This window comes from Stegostoma tigrinum, chromosome 7 (assembly GCF_030684315.1).
Source record: "Stegostoma tigrinum isolate sSteTig4 chromosome 7, sSteTig4.hap1, whole genome shotgun sequence".
NCBI classification, from domain to species: domain Eukaryota; kingdom Metazoa; phylum Chordata; class Chondrichthyes; order Orectolobiformes; family Stegostomatidae; genus Stegostoma; species Stegostoma tigrinum.
In genome coordinates this window covers 77,005,043-77,027,727 of record NC_081360.1, presented here as the reverse complement: position 1 = coordinate 77,027,727, position 22,685 = coordinate 77,005,043, and the positions used below count along the sequence as shown (strand labels likewise).

The window sequence follows — 22,685 nt, the reverse complement described above, 5'->3', positions numbered from 1 at the left end:
AGGAGGGGGAGGGATGGACATGGGATAAAACTGAGGGTAGAGGGAGTCTGAAGCTGGTGAAGTCAATAGTCACGCCATTGGACTGTAAGCTCCCAAGGTAAAATATCAGGTGTGGTCCCTCCAGTTTACGTTTGGCCTCACTCTAACAGTGGGGGAGGCCAAGAATGGACTTGTTGCCAGGAAATAGGAGGGGATATTAAATGGATGGCAACCAGAAAGTTGGGTTGGTAGGAACATGTAGAGCACAGATGCTCCTGGAACAAGCCCCGAATCTGCGTTTGGTTTCCTTGATGCAGAGGAGACCACATCAGGGGCAAAGGATGCAACAGATAAGGTTTGATTAAGGACAGGGGAATCTCTGCCGGATCTGAAAGGATTGTTTGGGGCCTTGGACGGAGGTGAAACAGGAGGTATGGGGAGAGGTGCTGCACCTCTTGTGTTAGAAAATTGGTGGGGAATGTAGGGCTGCAGATGGAGTTATGGAATGAAAGGTCCCTGTGGAATGCCGACAGGGTTGGGGAGGGAAATATCATTTTGGCAATGGGGTCTGATTGTAGGTGGCAGAAATGTTGGAGGATGATGCATTGGATTCAGAGGTTGTTGGGGTGGTCTCTGAGGACTAAGGGGATTCTGCCTTTATTGTTATCGGGGGGAGCACAGCTTGGGGCAGAAGTGTGGGAAATGGAAGAGATGTGGTTGAAGACATCCTCAATTAGAGAAGAGAGGAAACTATTGTCTGTAAAGTAAGAGAATATTTGAGATGTCCTGGGGTAAAACACCTCATTCAGTGAGCAGATGCAGCAGACGTAGAGGATTTGAGAGTATGGGATAGCATTTTTGCACGAATATGGGTGAGAGGAGGTGTGGTAAAAGTAGTTGTGGGAGTCAGTGAGTTAGGTTTGGGAGATGGAGAAAGAGATGTCCAGGAATGGGCAGAATGTGTCAGAAATGGCCCAAGTGAATCTGAGGGCAGGTTGGAAGGTGATGCAAAGTTGATGAACTGCTTGAACTCGTCAAGGGAGCACGAGGCAGCATGGATGCAGTCATCAATATAGTGAAGGATGAGGTCAATGATGGTGGTGGTGTAATTGTGGAAGAGGGGCTTTTCCATAAATCCTACAAAGAGGCAAGCGTAGCTTGGGCCTAGGACCACCCCTTTGGTTCAAAGGAAGTGTTCTCAGAGCGGGTTGCGCCTGACCGACTGTGTACTTCTGACCAGAAGTGAGAGTTCTTTGGAGCTTGCGTCTTCACCTCACCGACTTAGTAAAAAGAACAATGAGATGAGTGGCATTTATTTGTGCGTCCCACTTATTCTAAACCTCTCATGTCTCTTCATCATGCCTGACTAGAGTCTCACTTAACAAGATTTTCTTTCCCCGTTGATTCCGCCAAGCCCGTTCCCTTGGTTGTGGTTTTGCTGGATAGTAGGTAAGGGTAGTGGGAATCTTGTTCATCCATTCCTGCTTGTCACTAATTAGATAATGAGGCATTTGGCTATTTATTTACACTCATGTGAGCATCTAGCCTGAGTCTTTATGTCACTCGTTGACATACGTCAAACCTCTAGCATTACTTCACCTTTGGAACAAGGCCATGCCGATGTTATATGAGGTATGAGGGGAGAGCGGAATGAATGGGGACATTTGACTCACAACCATATATTGAGTAGCCTCTTCTAAGTTACCAAGGGTGCTCTTCCAAATGAGGAGGGGGCGTGAACTGATCATCAAGACTGAAGGATCATTCATTAGAGAAAGGAGTCATCATCTGATGTGCTGCGTGTATACCGTTTACTTTTTTTCTTTTGTAAGAGTTTTTTTGGGTTTTTTTTGTGGAATTTTGTCTAATTTTGTTTTGCGGAATTTTATATTTTTCTAATTTTTCAGCCAACATGCCAACACATCATTATCTGGAACACCGTACCCTGACACTGGGGTAGGCTTACCATCACTAGTCCGAGGCTAGGATTTGCGGTTGCTGAAGATTTGAAGGAGCTCGAGTGTCAGGAATATTGTCAGTCTTAAGATTTGTTGTGAGAAGGAGCTGTACCTCTTTACGTTGAAGAAGTCCATCAATTTGTTGTTGAGCTTTGGCCACTTTACTCTTGCCCCTACAACAAACCCACAAAACGTTGTCTCGAGGCCTCCAGTCAATTCTTTTATTTGCAAGCTAAGATGCTGATATTTTCTACATTTTTCTAACCGTGCCTTCTTAAACAACTTGTTGTCATCCTCTTGGTGGATAGTGGCATCTACCACTGCTACTTAATTGCCTTTCTTGAATATTATGTCTGGCTTCCAAAGACATCCATCTAGGGCCACCAATCTTGATTCTTGGCATGACACATCCATACTTGGTGACATATAGGCATTGCTGGTCAAGGACCTTGTTATGGTGTTTGATTCTCAGGCTCTTTACAAATGACGAGCAGCCAGAAATATGGTGGAGGGTTTCTTTAGGAGCCTCACATCTCTTATATGTTTTGATTACATTTGCTCTGCCCTTGGTCAGGATTGCCCAACTTGGATACAGGTTGCACTGTAGCAGTAGGTTGTTGATTATTTGAGAACATTTGCACTGCTCAGTAGACTTGATCCACGTGCTGGAGATCTTGTCATGTTCAAAATATGAGATGCCAGCACCCGAGCTCTTCAGCTTGCCTTGGGAGCTTACAACCTAATGGCCTCAACATTGACTTCACCAGCTTCAAAATCCTTCTGCCCCCAGCCCTATCCCATGTCCAGCCCTCCCCTTCCTCAGCACTTCCCTGACCTGACCTAACCTTCCATCTTCCTACTCACTTATCTGCTCCACCCTTCCCAATGACCAATCGCAACAACCTGCATCCAACTACCACTGTTCTACCAACCCTTCCCCCAGCCCCACCCCTTCCTTCTTCTTAGTTTTGGGCTCTCCTCCTCCCCGATGCAGTCACAAAAGAAGAGTTTTAGCCCAAGCATTGACTTTCCTGCTCCTCAGATACTGTCTGACCTGCTGTGCTTTTCTAGCTTCACATCTATTGACTCTGGCTTCCAGCATCTGCATTCTTAATTTCTCCAAAAGTGAATTATAACTTGATTTCAGAAAACTCACTTGATTCTGAGCACAGTTTGCATTCATATTAGCATTATACCCAAAAATGGAACTGATTGTTATGAAATGTTGTGGAGATGCCGGCGTTGGACTGGGGTGGACAAGCTCAAAATCACATGATATCAGGTTATAGTCCAACAGGTTTATTTGAAAATGCAAGCTTTCGAAACTCAGCTCCTTCATGATCTTGGGTTCATGTCACACTACAGGTGACCCCATCACACTTTATACTCCCACATACACACACACACGGACGTACACACACACTGTCTCACACAAACATACTTACATATACACTCGCACACTTACACAGACCCTCACACACACAAATTCTCTGTCCACACTCACACATATACATGCATTCTCACACATACACATGCACACACACACTCACACACATACACACCCTCACACTCAAGCACACTCACACACTCTCTTTCTGTCTCTCTGTCTTTCTCACAACACATACACACACACACACACACACACACACACACACAGACACACATGAATTATTCCATCAAAGGTGTTTGTTTCACTGCAGATACATTCTGTTGTACACAAAAGAACCCTGACCCCAGTTTAAAATATTGACAGATTCTCAGCAAGACCTCACACCTAAAATGCATTGCCTGACCTGAGCTGTCACCTCTTTTATACATTAAGAAAACCTTTAATTATCTCAGGACAATGACTTGAAAGGAATTTCGATTTTGCATTCTAATCAGGAGTCTCCTTCCTGACTGATTAAAGATTCAACAAGAGGCAGCAAGTTTCAGGGTTGTTACCTTTCTGCTTATAAATTTGGTGTCATATATCCTCTCTTGCCTTACATCTGAGCAAGGGGCTGAGCTTCAAAAGCTTGTGTTTTCTATTGAACCTGTCGGTCTATAACCTTGTGTGGTGTGATTGTTATGATACTAAGGAAGTGCAATATTATTGGGGATGCTACAATGTAGGTTATGTATAAAATTAATGACCTGTTTGCTAGTGCAGTTGGATGCAAATTATTCCATGGGGTTATTTAGGAACCCAAGAATTCTCATCATCATCAACTGTCCTCAACAAACATCATCAAAATAAATTGACTTGGCAGTTCTTCTGTTTTGTTGAACCTTGTCTTGAGCAAATTGCTTGCTATGTTTGCAGCAGTAAAGGCACATTAAAGATACTTAATTGGCTGTGAGTCCATTTCAAGGATGTGAAAAGTGTATGGAAATGTAATTTCTGTCAAGGCAGCATTGCCTTGATTCAACCCAAACCTTACCAAGTGAAATATTCAAACAGATAATTGAACTGACCACAGTAATGAACTCCCTTTAATTCTGTTGATTTACCGGCCCCCATAATTGCAGCTAAACTGAAACTTTGCTTCATTTTCCACATCTGACCAAAAGCCTAATGAAATTTCTAAGCATTTTAATTTTGAATAGATTTTCAATGTTATTGCCCATAGCAACTTGAGCAATTCTTTTCTCAAAGTTAATTAAACACAAGGCCAAATATTTGTCTTTCAGACTTGCAATAAAGGGAAAGAGAAAATAGATTAGGTTGAGTTAACACAGCCTAAAGGTTGTTTTTAATGTTATTTTGGATGGAAAGGGTCTAATAGATGACTAATTGAAAGCAAGTAGAGATTTAAAAAATTTCTAAAGTAGTTCTGAAATCAAGGAAGAGCTGAAAAGTTGGTTTAATTTTAAAGATAATTCATTTCTCCTTGAATTTCTCTGTTTAGAAATGTCTCATTGATTTAATATCTAATGCACTGCTCTCACCATGTCATAATATTCAAACATCAAGCAGGATCAGTTGTAAAATAGCTTTTAACAATATTGAGGCTTTTCCTTATTTTATGCAGAACAAAAGGAGTTTTTTATTTATTCAAGAAATTCAGAGATCCGTGGAGTTGATGTTGATAATCCATACTACAATTACATAACACCATTTACTGATCCTGATGTCAGTCAAGTTAAAACAATTGATTTTGATGCTTTCGAAGAACGAATTTATTGGTCTGATTTAAAGCCACGATTTATAAAGCGCGCCTTCATAAATGGCACAGGGATAGAAACTGTCATCTCAGCAGGTAAGTAGGAAATAATGAAGAAAGTCACATGTAGTACATGGAAATATGTTATGATATGATGTGGTTTAAATCTTCATTATCTGTAGCAGACGTTCAGTTGTTAAACAGATGGTTACAATGAGGATACAAACAATGGGTTGACACAGTTAACATGCCTTTTGTCATGGGATCCTATCTGGAATGTGAATCTCGTGAAATTGCTAAGCCTGGCAGGCCAGAAGAGACCAAGGTTTTCTATCTAGTTTATGCGGTATTATTTGATACATATCTTGGGATTAGCAGCTGGGGATGTAAGGGATTGGGGTGAGTACAGGCAGGGAATTCTACAACAATTACACATCCCTGGACTGGGAAAGATAAAATCTGTAATTAATGACTGCTCCCAGTGATACCAAGTGGAAGGGAAATTGATTTGACCAAAATTGATTTGAATAATGGCAACTTGTTGAAATGCCAAAGCCTATGTGGAACAGCAAAGATGCTAGCTTTCAAGAAAGGAAAATTTTGTGGAAGCATTTATGGAGAGCAAATTATTGGGCTGACTGGAGTCTGAACAAATCAAATTGATATATGTAAATTGGAACACCATTCCGTGATTCACACTTATTGTCACCAGGTCAAAAGCTAATTGGTTATTTGCATTTGCTTCATTTGAAGACTTTATTGTCAAATGTTGGGAAATTCCTTCAGAAGGTGAAGGCCTGGGAGTATTATTGCCAGACTGTAAATCCAGAAATTCCACTAATGTTCTGGGAACCTGGGTTCAAATTCTGCCGTGGCAATATTAATTCAATTGAATTGAATTCAACTAAAAAAGTCTGGAATTAAGAGTCTACTGATGATCATGAAACCAATGTCAATTGTCAGAAAAAGCTGCCTGCATCATCTGGTCTGGGTTACATGTGACTCCAGACCTGCAACAATGTTAGTGGCTGTCATCTGCTCTCTGGAATGGCCTTGCAGGCCATTCAGTTGTATCATTTGCTACAAAGTCCCAACAAAGGAATGAAGCTGGATAGGCTACACAGTAGTGACCTACGCACTGAAAAGGCAAGGGCAGAGTTAGCCTTTTCAACCCAGCAAAGCCCTCCTTACTCATAGGAAAAAACCTGTATCATAGACAAGCTTTCTCAACAGCCTGACATAATCATACTCATGCATTCAAACCTTACAGACAATGTCCTAGACACCACCATCGCCATCGCTGGTTCTGTGCTGTCTCACCAGCCAGGACAGACCCAGTACAGTCAGGAGGACACTGATGCCAGAATCCATGAAATCTTATGGTTTCAGGTTAAATATGGGAAAGGAAACCATTTCCTAATTACTACATACTTACCACATGAATCAGTACTTCTCCATGTTGAACAGCACTTGGAGAAAGTGCCAACGGTGACAATGTCCCAAAATGCACTCTGGGTGGGTATTTCAATGTCAACTGCAGCATTACTGATCAGGCTGGTCCTAAATAACATAGCTGCTAGACTGGGTCTGCGGCAGGAGGTAAGGGAGCCAACAAGATGGAAAAACATACTTGACTTCATCCTTACCAATCTGCTAGTTGCAGATGCATCTACCCAGGACAGAGTTAGTAAAATTGACTGCCACACAATCCTTCTGGAGACTAAGTGCTGCCTTCACATTGAGAATTCCCTCCATTGTGTGGTGTGGCACTATCACCATGCTAAATGAGGCAGACTTAAATCAGATCTAGCACCTCAAGACTCAGCATCCATTAGGCACTTTCAGCCACCATTGGCAGCAGAATTGTACTCCCACATAATCTAAAACCTTATCTGGGCATATCCCCTACTCAACCATTACAATTAGGCCACGGGGATCAACCCAGGTTTGATGGAGAGTGCAGGAGGGCATGCCAGGAGCAGCACCAGGCATTTCTGAGAGTGAGGCGTCAGCCTGATGAAGGTCACCAAACAGGACTACTTGCATATCAAGCAGCATAAGCAACAAGTTCTAGATAGAGCTTAGCGATCTCATAACCAATGGATCGGGTCTGTGCTCTGAAATCCTGCCACATCCAGTCATGAATGATGGTGGGCAATTAAACAATTCACTAGAGGAGGAGGCTCCACGAATCTCCCCAGTGTCAATGATAGAAGAGCCCAAATATCAGTGCAAAAGACAGATCTGAAGAAATCACACCAATCTTCAGCTGGAAGCAGCAAATAGATTATCCATCTCGGCCTCCTCCAGTGGTCCACAGCATTTTGTTTTTTATTTATTCATTTGTGGAACATGAATGTTGCTCCCCAGCCAACATTTCTTGCCCACCCCTAGTTGCCATTGAGAAGGTTGTGGTTTGCTGCTTTCTTGAACCACTGCAGTCAACATGCTGTGGATTGATCCATAATACTATTAGGGAGAGAATCCCAAGAATTTGACCCAGCAACAGTGAAGGAACGGCCAAGTCAGAAGAGTCAGTGTCTTGGAGGGGACCTTGTGGAAGTGTTCCCACATAACTGTTGCCTTGTCCTTCTACATAGAAGTGGTCATGGTTTTGGAAGGTGCTGTCTGAAGACTTTTAGGAAATTTCTGCATTGCATCTTGTAGATAGTACACACTGCTGCTTCAGAGTGTCGGTGGTGAAGAGTATGAATGCTTGTGGATGTCGTGCCAAGCAAGTGGACTACTTTGTCCTGGATGGTGTCAAGTTTTTGAGGTTGTTGGAGCAGCACTCATCCAGGTGAGTGGGGAGTATTCCATCGCACTCCTGACTTGTACATTATAGCTTGTGGGCAGGCTGTAGAGAGTCAGGAGGTGAGTTACACTCCAGAGTATTCCTAGACTCTGACCTGCTATTGTAGCCATTATGTTTATGTGGTGAGCCCAGTTGAATTCCTGGTCAATGATAACCCTCAGGATGTTGATAGTGGGGAATTCAGTCATGATAACACCATTGAATGTCATGGTGGTTAGATTGTCTCTATGGGTGATAGCCAATGACTGGTATTTGTATAGTAGAAACGTTACTTGCCATTTGCCAGCTCAAACCTGGATATTGTATTTGAACTTGGACTGTTTCAGTATCTGAGGAGACACAAATGGGGAACATTGTGCCATCGTCGACAAACATCCCCATTTCTGACCTTATGATGGAGGGACGGTCATTGATGAAACAGCTGAAGATGGTGGAGGACACTACCCTGAGGAACCCTGACAGAAATATCCTGGATCTAGATGACAGACCTGCAACAAGCATGAAAATCTTCTTGTGTGTCAGGTATGACTGCAACCAATAGAGAGTTTGTCCCCTGATAACAATTGATTTCAGTTTCGCAACAGAGGTACCAGTATTCAGCCAATTCAATTTACTCCACGTAACATCAAGAAATGATTGGAGGAACTGGATACTGCGAATGCTATTGTCACTACAATGTTCCAGTAATAGTACTGAAGAATTTGCTCCAAAAATTGCCAGTTCCCACCTGAGCAGTTCTAATACAGCTACAACATTGGCATCTAGCCAATAATATGGAAAATTGCCCAGGTATATCATGTGCACAAAAAGCAAGACAAACCTGACCCAGCCAATTACCGCCTCAAAAATCTCTCTAAATCATCAGTGAAGTGATGGAAGATGTCAATAACAGTGCCATCAAGCAGCACCTGCTCAGAAATAACCTGTCCAGTGACACCCAGTTTGGGTTCTACCAGGATCACTCAGCTCCTGATCTCATTACAGCCTTGGCTCAAACATGGACAAAAGAGCTGAATTCCAGGGGTGAGGTGAAAGTGACAGCCCTTGACATCAAGGCTTTACTCGACTCAGTAGGGCATCGAGGAGCCCTGGCAAAACTGGAATCAATGGCTTTCAGGGGTCAAACTCTCTGTTGGTTGGAGTAACGGATGGCATTAAGGAAAATGGTTGCGGTTGTTGGAGGTCAGTTATCTCCACTCCAGTACATCTCTGCGGACGTTTCTCACAAGTTGTTGTCTTAGGTCTCACCATCTTCAGCTGCTTCATCAATGGACTTCCCTCCATCATAAAGTCAGAAATAGGAATGTTTGCTGATGATTTCAAATGCAACAAGATTGGGACAATATCCAGACTTGGGCTCACAAGTAGCAAGTAATGTCCATGTCATACAAATGCCAGGCTAAGATCATCAGCAATAAGAGACAATCTAATAACCATCCCTTTACATTCAATGGTGTTGCCATCACTGAATCCCCCACTGTCAACATCCTGAGGGTTACCATTGACCAGAAATTTAACTAGATCTGCTGCATAAACACAGTGGCTACAAGATCAGATCAGAGGCTCGGAATATTACAGTGAGTAACTCACCTCCTGACTCGCCAAAGTCTGCCCACCATCTACGATGCATAAGTCAAGAGTGTGATGGAATACTGCTCACTTTCCCGGATTGGTGCAGCTCCAACAGAAGCTTGATATGATACAGGACAAAGCTGCCAGCTTAATTGGCACAATATCCGTAAGCACCCACCACCGACACTAAATAGCAGCAGTGTGTACAAACTACAAGATGCACTGCTGAAATTGACCAAAAATTCTTTCACAGCAGCAGGTACAGGGAATACCACCACCAGCAAGTTCTACTCCAAGCCACCCACCATACTGACTTGGAAATATATCGCCATTCTTTCAGTGTTTCTTGGTCAATGTGCTGAAATTCCCTCCCTAAAGGCATTGTGGGTTGACATACAGCACATAGACTGCAAGAAGGCATTCACTACCACCTTCTCAAGGGCAAGGGCAGGGGAGTGGGCAATAAATTCTAGCCAGCCAGCAATGCCCATGTCCCATGAATGCATTCTTTTTAAAGTTTCCAGAGTAGATCAAACACAATATTTTACACTGCAGCAAATTTGGTGCATCGGCTGAAAACTAATCTTCTCTGCTGGGCTGGAATAGAAGTGGAATGTGAGAAGCTGCTATCTAAGACCTTTACATTGAATTTGCTGCTTTATAATCAATGGTAGGTGGGGCTGTTGCTATACTGAGAGCTCACAAAGCAAACAGTTTCTCCAGAACTTCCAATTCCCCGGTCCCCAACACCACATTTTCACCATGGACGTCCAGTCCCTATACACCTGCATTCCCGAAGCAGATGGCCTTAAGGCCCTCTGCTTCTTCCTGCCCCACAGACCCAACCAGGCCCCTCCGCCGACACCCTCATCCGCCTAGCCGAACTCGTCCTCACCCTCAACCATTTCTCTTTCGATTCCTCCCACTTCCTACAGACTAAGGAGTTGGCCATGGGTACCCGCATGGGCCCAAGCTATGCCTGCCTCTTTGTAGGTTATGTGGAGCAGTCCCTCTTTCGCACCTACGCTGGCCCAAAACCACACCTCTTCCTCCGTTACATTGATGACTGTATCGGCGCTGCCTCATGCTCCCAAGAGGAGCTCGAACAGTTCATCCATTTCACCAACACCTTCCACCCCAACCTCAAGTTCACCTGGACCATCTCCAACACATCCCTTACATTCCTGGGCCTTTCTGTCTCCATCTCAGGCAACCATCTACAAACTAATGTCCATTTCAAGCCCAATGACTCCCACAGCGACCTGGAATGCACCTCCTCCCACCCATCTTCTTGCAAAAATTCCATCCCCTATTCCCAATTCCTTCGCCTCCGCCGCATCTGCTCCCAGGATGAGGCATTTCACTCCCACTCATCCCAGATGTCCTCGTTCTTCAAGGGCTGCAACTTTCCCCCCAGCAATGGTCGAGAATGCCCTCGACCGTGTCTCCTGCATTTCCCACACCTCATCCCTCATACCCCGCCCTTGCAATAACCACCAAAGAGAATCCCCCTAGTCCTCACATACCACCCCACCAACCTCCGGATACAACGCCCCCAACCCCACCACACCTGGCACTTTCCCCTTCGATCGCAGGAAGTGCTACACCTGCCCCAACACCTCCTCCCTCACCCCCATCCCAGACACCAAGATGACTTTCCATATCAAGCAGATGGTCACCTGCGCATCCGCCAATGTGGTATACTGCATCTGCTGTACACAGTGTGGCTTCCGCTACATTGGGGAAACCAAGCGGAGGCTTGGGGGACCGCTTTGCAGAACACCTACACTCGGTTCGCAGTAAACAACTGCACCTCCCAGTCGCGAACCATTTCAACTCCCCCTCCCATTCCTTAGACGACATGTCCATTCTGGGCCTCCTGCAGTGCCACAATGATGCCACCCGAAGGTTGCAAGAACAGCAACTCATATTCCACTTGGAAATCCTGCAGCCCAATGGTATCAATGTGGACTTCACCAGCTTCAAAATCCCGCCTCACCCACTGCATCCAAAAACCAGCCCATCTTGTCTCTGCTTCCCTAACCTGTTCTTCCTCTCATCTATCCCCTCCTCCCACCTCAAGCCGCACCTCCATTTACTACCTACTCACCTCATCCCGCCCCCTTGACTGTCCGTCCTCCCCGGACTGACCTATCCCCTCCCTACCTCCCCACCTATATTCTCCTCTCCACCTATCTTCTCCTCTATCCATCTTCAGTCCGCCTCCCCCTCTCTCCCTATCTATTTCAGAACCCTCTCCCCATCCCCCTTTTCTGATGAAGGGCCTAGGCCCGAAATGTCAGTTTTTGTGCTCCTAAGATGCTGCTTGGCCTGCTGTGTTCATCCAGCCCCACACTTTGTTAGTTTGTATTTGCTCACAGTTTACAGGAGGCTCTCATTATCAAGCACTCTGTGCCTGATTGGGAGATCCTACATCAAGAAGAGGAGGCCTAGTTTGAGCCAATCCTCACACCACATTGGCCCAGGCAGCAACTCCTATTCCACTACCACTCACCTGTGGCCTTGTCCACACATTAGTCCTGTGAATAATGCAACAGCGTTCATCATTCCTGTGGTGACTAGTTATTATGGTTACCACCCGCCTCTGCCAATATTTTACCCCTAACTGGGGGAAATCCATATCGTTTGCAGAGCCCAGCAGCTTTGGCTGCACTCTCTCATTGGACAGTAAGCGGTCTGGGGTGGCATGGAGAAATTCTCCCATCCTCATAAGTCACTTCCCGCATCTACGGACTACTAAAAATTCACAAACCAGGAGGCCCTCTCAGACCGATAGTCTCGCTACCTGGAACATCAACCTACAGATTAGCCAAGGAACTACACCAAAGACTAAAACACCTAGTAGAAGACTCACACCACTCCATTCACTCCACCCAAGAATTCCTGAACACCGTCAAAGACACCAAGATAGAAGAGGATGAAATAATGGTCTCCTTTGACGTAACAGCCCTGTTCACATCCATCAACATCAACCTGGCCAAAGAAACACTGACTACACTATTAGAAGAACCGAAGACACATACACCAGACACCACCAACCTCATCAGCAAGGACAACATCATCAAGCTAGTGGACCTATGCCTCACCACCCACTTCACTTTCAATAACAAAACCTACAGACAAACCATGGGATCTCCGATATCAGGGTTCTTAGCAGACGCAGTAATGCAGAGACTCAAACAAACAGCTCTGCCAATCATCCAACCCAAACTTTGGGTCCGCTATGTGGATGACACCTTTGTCATCACTAAACAAAACAAATTAGAGGAAACCTTCAAGACCATCAATAATACCCTTACTGGCATAACATTCACCAAAGAGGAGGAAAACAGCAACAAACTGCCATTCCTAGATGTTACAGTAGAGCGAACAGCCAATGGGGAACTTCAAACCAGCGTCTACAGGAAAACAACACATACGGACCAAATACTGAACTACAGGAGCAACCATCCCAACACCCGCAAACGAAGCTGCATTAGAACATTATTCCAACGAGCCACCACACACTGCAGCACAGAGGAACTACGCAGAGCAGAGGAAAATCACCTATACAACGTATTCAAAAAGAATGGGTACCCTATGAACACAGTCCGCCGATTTCTCAGCAATAAACCCAAACAAACAGACAAAACGGGCCCAGAAACCATAACCACTCTCCCCTACATCAAAGACATTTCCGAAATGACTGCCAGACTACTCAGACCTCTTGGCATCAGGATAGCCCACAAACCCACCAACACACCAAAACAGCAGCTAATGAACTTAAAAGACCCGATACAGACAACAAACAAAACAAACATCATCTACAAAATACCTTGCAAGAACTGTGACAAACACTACATTGGACAAACAGGCAGAAAGCTAGCCACCAGGATACATGAACATCAACTAGCCACAAAACGACATGACCCACTATCACTCGTATCCTTACATACAGATAAGGAAGGACACCACTTTGATTGGGACAACACATCCATCCTAGGACAAGCCAAACAGAGACATGCACGAGAATTCCTAGAAGGATGGCATTCCAACCGGAACTCCATCAACAAACACATTGATTTGGAGCCAATCTACCATCCCCTGAGAAAAAGAACAGGAAATGACATCACCAAGGCAGGAAATAACATCACCAACCCAAGGAAACCTAAACAGATAAATAGAAAGCGGGACATAGCACCAGCACTTCATCGGAGGCTCACTGATGATGTTATCTAGAATGGTGATGAAACGTCTGAAAACGAACCTTCCAGCTCAGCGAGCAAATTCACATCCAGAACCTCAACCTGAGCTACAAATCTTCTCAAAACTCGCTCACTTCCCCCACTTTAAACCTGTGCCCTGTCGTCCTGAACCCAGACAATATCACACTTCTCCCTCACTACACCCACCTCCCACCCCCACCCCCACCCATTTTATCTTGTTGAAACTCTCAACACTGGCATACCTGAGTTTCCCAGTGTGATGAGACGGGCTGTACTCCCAGCGGTGCCCACCAATCCTACTGGCACTGTATGGTCTGCAAATCTTCCGGCCAGTCCAATCAGTGGGCAATTCCCATAAAGTTCAGTCCATTGATAACACAGTGCGCCATTCAGATTTCACTTTTTTTCTGCAAAATCTGATGATAATCTTCTCATTATTTTTAGTTGTATTTGCTAATTGGTTAAGCACAAACATTTGTACATAAGTGTAGAAAAAGTATCACAAGGCAGCAGTAATTTTCCTTGTCAATGACACAACGGTATTTTTGTGGTTTGCAGATTGATTTGTGTTGGTAAAATTCAAAATTACTTTCTGAAATATTTGTGGGCAGTGAAGATTTATAAAAGAATTGAAATAAGAATTTATCTTTTGGAATAATCATTGACGTTCAAATGGATGCATGTTTTAATTTTTAGAAATGCCAATCTCCACACGTTATATCCACACTTTATACATTTAACATACATCTAACAGAAGAATACATCTTCTGTCTTTGTGAGAGTTTATATTTGCTTTTGAAGTCTAAATAAATTAGCTAATGATACTTAAATTTAGGAAAATTTACACAAAAGTACATGGAACTTAGAACACAGAAAAAGGCAATTTGGCCCAGTTCAGTCTATGGCACGCTTTAAGCTCAGTCTTCTCACATTCTGTGCAATTTCTTCTTTCAGGCTGAAATACCATCCTTTTTTTTATGTGTATCTTTTTTTGTCTGTTTATCTATTTCCCTTTGTATTGGTTGTTCTTTCTGAGTAACTTTTCATATTCTGTTCTCTTTGTTCATAGACTTAGCATACGCTCATGCACTTGCAGTGGACTGGGTTTCCAGAAATATATACTGGACAAGTTCTGATTTAGAGGTGTCTCAAATGAATGTTGCACGTTTAAATGGATCCCTACGGACTTCTATCATCCATGGACTTGATCATCCACAGTGTTTAATAGTGCATCCACTAAAAGGGTAAACTGTTGTACAATATAACTTATTGCTCTAAGTAAATAATATCAGGTTTGCATTGTCCACATCATGCCAGAATTGCTGCATTATCATCGATTGAAACACAGCAGCGCAAATATGGTGTAGATACAAGTGAAGATTAAGTGTTGGTTGTTTTTCAAAATAATTATTAAAACCAGTGGGTAGAAATTGAAATCTAAAAATCCTGATATTATCTTGGAGCAGGACATTACTGAATGTCAAAACCTCTCAAACACTGCAGCGTGAGGCTGGAAGATTTAATTCCCAGGTTTAATCTGCATTCTAAACATGAACATCAAGTGATTACTTGCTGATAGTTGGGCATAAGCTTAGGCAGCAGCATGAAAGTTTGCGTCATGGAGCTCTTGTGGGACCACAGGCCTTAAGTTTCTTTGGGGCTCGGTAAGACTTTTGTCATGTGCTTCTGTGTCCACATCCAGAAGTTTGGGTTCGAGACAGATTGGCCAAGGAGACTGCAGTGTCAGAAACTGCCTTTAGTCTTTAGCTTTTTTTGAACTGTTCAATGCATATTAATGCTAATTACTTTTACACATGGTATTCTGAGATACAGCAGGATCTACACTTAGTGTCACATTATTGAAAGACTACTTTCAACATTGTCTTGTCCTTATCAATGTAGGATACTCACCTCTACCTCATTCTGCCTCCTTGGTGCTATTTAAGTTCATTGATTCTCTATGGCATCATTGCAACATTGCCCCATGGTCTTAAAGCTCGTAAATAACAATCAGGAGTAATTATTCCCTTGCAAAGTCCACAAGGGAAATGTAAAAAGAAAACAATTTAATTGTCCATTTTTCACCTTCAGTTAGGGCTGCAATAGTTTCCTTGCTCATACCAGGCATGAGCACACAATATGAGAAGAGCAGGGTACGATTATCCTTCAATTATTCATTCTAAAATTTTGCCCTTATTCCCACGTTGAACATTAGGGATTTTTTCTTATCGACACTTGTCAATAGCACCTCTGGCTTTCCATTAGCTACTTAGCTCATATCCTCAAGGAAGTTCGTTGAGAAGGATTGGAATTGACAACATTGTCAGAAGATGGACAGAGAAATCGATTAAGCACCATTTGAGAATGTTTCTCGCAGCTGTTTCTTTGAACTGTGCCTGGTTACGTCAGACTTTACATCATTTGCACACTATTTATTAGAATCATGCAAATAAATTAATGGACTCACATTATAGAAGTGCTGTTCCTGTGCATTAGCCATTGGAACAGGAAAAAGACTTTGCAGATCTGAAGCAAAAAGAGACTGAGGAGTCCAGGTTCAGGATTCTCATAAAGTTATCAAGCAGGTTCAGTTGGCAGTAAGAAAGGCAATGCAAGGTTAGCATTCATTTTGAGACAGCCAGAATACAAGAGCAGGGATGTATTGCTGAGACTGTACAACACTCTGGTCAGACAGTATGTGGAATATTGTGAGCAGTTTTGGACCCAGTATCTAAGGAATGATATGTTGGTTCTGAAGGGTGTTGACAGGAGGTTTGCAAGAATGATCCAGGGGTTGAAGGGATTGTCATAGGAGGAGTGGTTGAGGATTAATTTTTCCTTCTTTATTAATTCATGGGATAAGGATGTTGCTGGCCAGGCAGCATTTATTGCCCATTCCGAATTACCCATAAGGAATTTCAGATTCAACCACATTGCTGTGGGTCTGGAGTCACATATAGGCCAGACCAGGTAAGGATGGCAGTTTCCTTCCTGAAAGGACGTTTGTGAAGCAGATGGGCTTTTCCTGACGAGCAGCAATTACTTTCTGGTCATCATCAGATTCTCTTAATTCCCGATATTTATTGAATTCAAATTCCACCATCTGCCATGGCAGGATTTGAACCTGGATCCCCAGAACATAATCTGGGTCTCTGGATTAACAGTCCAGTAATAATATGACTAAGCCATCCCCTCTCCTCACCCCAGGTCGCTACTCAATGGAGATTAGAATCGTAATGGGGTATCGCATTGAAATTTATAGAACACTTAGAGGCCTAGATGAAAAGAAGATGGAGAAGATGTTTCCACAACTAGGAGAGACCTGAAGGCATAAATGCGGAGTGGAGGAATGATCTTTTAGAACTGTGATCAGGAGGAACTTCTTCAACCAGAAAGTTGTGACTCTGTGGAACTCATTGCCACAGAAGACTGTGGATGTCAAGTCATTGAGTGTATTTAAGACAGAAATAGAAAGGCCCTTGATTAACAAGGGATTTGTGTTGTGTAGCACTATCACCGTACTAAATGGGACAGACTTTGCACAGATCTAGCAACTCGAGACTGGGCATCCATGAGGCGCTGTGGGCCACCAACAGCAGCAGAATTGTACTCCAATACAATTTATAACCTCATGGCCCAGCATATCCCCCACTCAGCCATTACCATCAAGCCAGGGGATCAACCCTGGTTCAATGGAGAGTGCAGGAGGGTATGCCAAGAGCAGCACCAGGTGTGCCTAAAGATGAGGTATCAACCTGGTGAAGCTACCAAACAGGACTACTTCGACACTAAACAGTGAAAGCAGCAAGTGACAGACAGAGCTAAGACATCACACAACCAACAGATCAGATATAAGCTCTGCAGTCCTGCCACATCCAGTCATGAATGGTCATAGACAATTAAACAGCTCACTGGAGGAGGAAGCTCAACAAATATCCCCATCCTCAATTATGGAAGAGCATGGTACCTCAGTGCAAAAGTTAGGGCTGAAGCATTTGCAGCAATCTTCAGCCAGAAATGCCATGTGGATGATCCATCTCAGCCTCCTCCAGTCGCCCCAGTATTACAGATACCAGTCTTAAGCCAATTTGATTCACTCCACGTGATAATAAGAAAGGGTTGGAGGCATTGGATACTGCAAAGGCTATGGACACGGACAACATTCCGGCAATAGTGCTGAAGACTTGTGCTCCAGAACTTGCCGCTCCTCTAGTCAAGCTGTTCCTGTACAGTTACAACATTGGCATCTACCCGACAATGTGGAAAATTGCCCAAGTATGCCCTGTACACAAGAAGCAGGACAAATTCAACCCGGCCAATTACTGCCCCATCAGTCTACTCTTGATCATCAGTAAAGTGATGGAAGATGTCAATAACAATGCTATCAAGCAGCACCTGCTCAGCAATAACCTACTCAGTGACGTCCAGTTTGGGTTCCACCAGGGCCACTCAACTTCTGATCTCGGCCTTGGCTCAAACATGGAAAAAACAGCTGAATTCCAGAAGTGTGGTGACAGTGGCAGCTCTTGATATCAAGGCTTCATTTAACCGAGTGTGGCATCAAGAAGCCAGAGCAAAACTGGAATTAATGGATATCAGGGGGCAAGCACTCTGGTGATTGGAGTCATACCTGACACGTAGGAAAATGGCAGTGGTTGTGGGAGGTCAATCTTTGCAGGAGTTCCTCAGGGTAGTGTCGTAGGCCCAACCATCTTTAGTTGCTTCATCAATAACCTTCCCTCTACCATAAGTTCAGAAGTAGGGATGTTCGCCGATGATTGCACAATGTTCAGCACCATTCGTGACTCCTCAGATACTGAAGTAGCCCATTTTCAAATGCAGATCTGGACAATATCCAGCCTTAGGCTGACAAGTGGCAATTCGCGCCACACAAATGCCAGGCTATGATCATCACCAATATAATCACCGTCCCTTGACATTCAATGGTGTTACCATCACTGAATCCCCCACTAGCAACATCTTGGGTGTTATCATTGACCAGAAACCAAGACTCACCACATAAACAGAGTGGCTACAAGAGCAGGCCAGAAGCTAGGAATATTGTGAGGAGTACTTCACCTCCTGACTCCTCAAAGCCTGTCTGTCATCTACAAGGCGCAAGTCAGGAGTGTGATGGAATACTCCCCAGTTGCCTGGACGAGTGCAACCTCAACAACACTCAAGAAGCTTGACACCATCCAGGGCAAAGCAGCCTGCTTGATTGGCACGACATCAACAAGCATTCACTCCCTCTACCACTGACGTGCAGTAGCAGCAATGTGTATTATCTGCAAGATACACTGCAGAAGTTCACCAAAGATCCTCAGACGGCCACTTCCAAACTCAAGTCCACTTCCATCTAGAAGGCCAATGGCAGCAGGGATATGGGAATACCACCATCTCGATGTTCCCCTCCAAGGCACCCACCATCCTGACTTGGAAATATATTGTCGTTCCTTCACTGTTGTTGGGCCAAAATTCCCTTCCTAATAGCATTGTGCGTCAACCCACAACAGGAGGACTGTAGTAGTACGGGAAGGCAACTCACCACCACCTTCTCAAGGGCAACTAGGGACAGGCAAGAAATGCTGGCCAAACAGTAACAGCCACAACCCACAAATGAATAGAAATCAATGAGAGGAGAAGGCAGCAGGAAGGATTTGAGAAACATACCAGCCATGATCAAAAGAGCTAAATTCCTAATACTGCTCCTATATCTCATAGCCTTCTGATATGGAAGTGTTGGTGTTGGACTGGCGTGGAGAAGGTGAGAAATCACATGACACCAGGTTATAGTCCAACAGGCTTACATGAAAACACAAGCTTTCAAAGTCTTCCTGCTTCTTCAGGTGTTAGTGAGAGAGGTAGCATCAGGCACGGAATTTAAAAGTAAAAGATCAAAGGGTCACACCATTATGGAGGATGTTCTTAACAAGGGGAGGTGGTCTTGGTGGGATGCTCTTCAGAGGATCGACGTGGACTCAATGGGCTGACCGACTTGCTTCCACCCTGTGGGGATTTTATGATTCTGTGATTCCATGATTATTGGCCTGCAGACCAATAACTGCCTCACTTTTCCTTAGCATACAGGACTCACCAAGTATTAGTGACTGTCCTCTTTATTCTTTTAACACAAAAATGTTCATACATCCCAAGACTTCCTTTCATCTGATCCACCAAAATATCTTCCTGCTCATCAGCATCTAGCCAATCCCCATCCCAAGAGCATGACACCTACTGCCCCAAGCCATTTCAGAAGACTTTTACCACTTGCATGTTCAGAATGCTAGAAACCTTTCCCACACTACTGCCACACTCCAACACATCTCACAGAATTACAACAGCACAGAAAGAGGTAATTTGGCCTCTTGAGTCATACTGACCCTCTGAAGACCAGCCCACCCAGACACAGATCCCCAACCTATGCCCCTAACTCCACATTTAACATTGATAATTCACCTATCCTGCACATCCCTGGACAATGCAGGGAACTTTAGCATAGCTGAGCCACGTAACCTTCAGATTTTTGGACTGTAGGAGGAAACCCATGCAGAGAATGCACAACCTCCTCACACACTGGCACCCAAGGCTGAAATTGAGCCGGGTGCCTGGTGTTATGAGGCATCCGTCCCAATGGGTTTTCAAATCCTGCAGCTTTTCTCTTCTCCTGTGCTCTTTAAACACTGGCACAATCTCGGTTCCACAAAGTTGCAGCACTGCCAACAAAAAATAATGGATTTCTACATTTCATTCTCAGGATGTTGGTATTAGTGTCAAGACCAGAGGTTTATTGCCCATCCTTAACTATCTTGAAGTATCTGTTGGCCTTGTTGAACTATGGTGATCCAAGAACCAGGCTGCTGTTAGATCAAAAGTTATGGAACATTGACTCAGCAGCCTTGCAAAAAAAAAGATACAGATCCAAGCCAGGATAATGTGTAACTTAGTGTGATGATGGGCACATTATTAAAATTTCCTTCATTTTCTTTCATTCAGAGAATGATTTGCTCATAGCTGCTGGAAAATAAAAGAAAATCAAAAATGGTTGCCCAACTCAGTCAGTGCATTTGATATCATAAAATCCCAACATGCAGAAGCAGGCCATTCAGCCCATCAAGCCCACACTATCTCTCTGAAAAGCATCCCACTCAGACACAAGCCCCTGCATTTCGCATGGTTAAACCACCTGCCTGCACAGTTTAGCATGACCAATCCAGTTAAACTGCACACCTTTGGACTATGGGTGGAAACCAGAGCACCTGGAGGAAAGCAACACAGGCAGAGGAAGAATGATCAAACTCCACACGGACAGTTGCCCAAGGGGGGATTCAAACCTAACTTTCTGGAACTGTAGGTCACTGCGTCAATCAATACGTTATAGATGTTATTTTTGTCTTCAGTGGTCATGAAAAATAGTTTGTTTCATGTGTCCAACATTGCTACTATCAAAGATAAGTGGGATGGTGTAAGTGGTTGAGCTAGAATTATAAATTGATCTATAAACACCTTTGAGGCAATTAAGCACAAATTGTAAGGCATTACAAGAGTTTATAACATATAACATTTCTTGTGCTATTTGTGTGATTAGTTTTAAACTTTAATTAACATATGCATTGCTTTCTCCAATACAGAAAGCTCTATTGGACTGATGGGAACAATATCAGTTCAGCAAACATGGATGGCAACAACATCAAGAATCTTTTTTCGAATCAAAGAGAGCCTGTTGGTAATTCAAAAACTTACTTTTTTCAATTAATGCACTTGTGATAGTGGGCTATGTAACTATAGGAACAAAATTACTTTTTAATAGTTTAGTTTATTAAATTATTGTGCCCTCTGAGTCTGTAATTGCTTATGGAGTACACATAATAAATAACCATGAGTTAAAAATAACCTATTTCCGAACAACATTTGCAGCAATCAAGAGTTTCAGTTACAGAGTAACACTGACTAAAAATTTTTGGAACTTCATTAATAACCACATTATTGTCTTGAAACACAGGCCATTTGTCTTGAAGAGGGACTGCGCATGAAAGTTGTTTTTATTGTCAGGATCAATTCCATGAATAGCTTATTCTTAAAATGATACTGTGACAATCATTGGGGGAATAATTCATACAGTAATGGATACCTTCTATGCTACAGCTTTAATTGCTGGGAATATTTTAAGCCTTCAAATGTGTATTTATTTCTTTCAGAAGGATCTAGTAGATAATAGTGAAGTAGTGGATTTTGTCTTTCTATTGATGCTGTCAAACATAACAAACTGATACACCCTTTATATGGCAGAAGCTAAAGGACAAAATATTAGGCTGCTTTCAGGTTTTGGAGTAGATCTGTAGCTCGGGTTGTGGGTTCGAAGGTTGGTTGGCTCACTGCACTGGTTTGTTGTTTTGCAGACGTTCCATTACCATGCTTGGTAACATCCTCAGTGCAGTCTCCGAGGAAGCGTTTGTATGTTTACTCGCCTGGTTTTGAAACTCTGGGGTCCATTGAGATGGATTGCCTCACTCCCGGTTTTCCTTTGTAGTGGAATGTATATGGGGTTGAGTTCAATGTGTTTATTAACATCATGCTTCGTGGAGTGCCATTCTTCCAGGAATTCTCTTGCCTGCCTCTGCCCAGCCTGTCCCAGGATCTTGGTCTTGTCCCAGTCGAAGTGGTGGTTCTCCTTGTCCATGTAGATTGAGATGAGTGAGTATTGGTTGTGTCTTTTTGTAGCCAGTTGGTGTTCATTTGTTATTAGTTGTTAGTTGTCTTGTTGTTAGTTTCCTTCCTGTTTGTTCGATGTGGTGTTTCTCACAGTCTCTGCAGGGGATTTTGTAGATGACATTGGCCCTGTCCATGGTAGGGAGTGGGTCCTTGGTTCAGGTGAGCAGTTGTTGTAGGATTGATGTGGGCTCGTGTGCCACTCTGATGCCCAGTGGTTATAGGACTCTTGTGGTGAGTTCTGATATGTTCTTGATGTAGGGTAGTGTGGTGACTGTGT

At 43.6% G+C, this 22,685-nt stretch overlaps 1 protein-coding gene across 1 annotated transcript in view; it reads left to right on the top strand.

The window, feature by feature from the left end:
* LOC125454115 (low-density lipoprotein receptor-related protein 1-like) overlaps positions 1–22,685 on the top strand; it is a 1,886,982-nt gene that overhangs the window by 1,263,616 nt on the left and 600,681 nt on the right. The window contains exons 29-31 of the mRNA XM_048534492.2: positions 4,952–5,179; positions 14,766–14,940; positions 21,328–21,422. Of these exons, the coding sequence (XP_048390449.1) occupies positions 4,952–5,179; positions 14,766–14,940; positions 21,328–21,422 (498 nt within the window). The remainder of the gene's footprint in view (positions 1–4,951; positions 5,180–14,765; positions 14,941–21,327; positions 21,423–22,685) is intronic.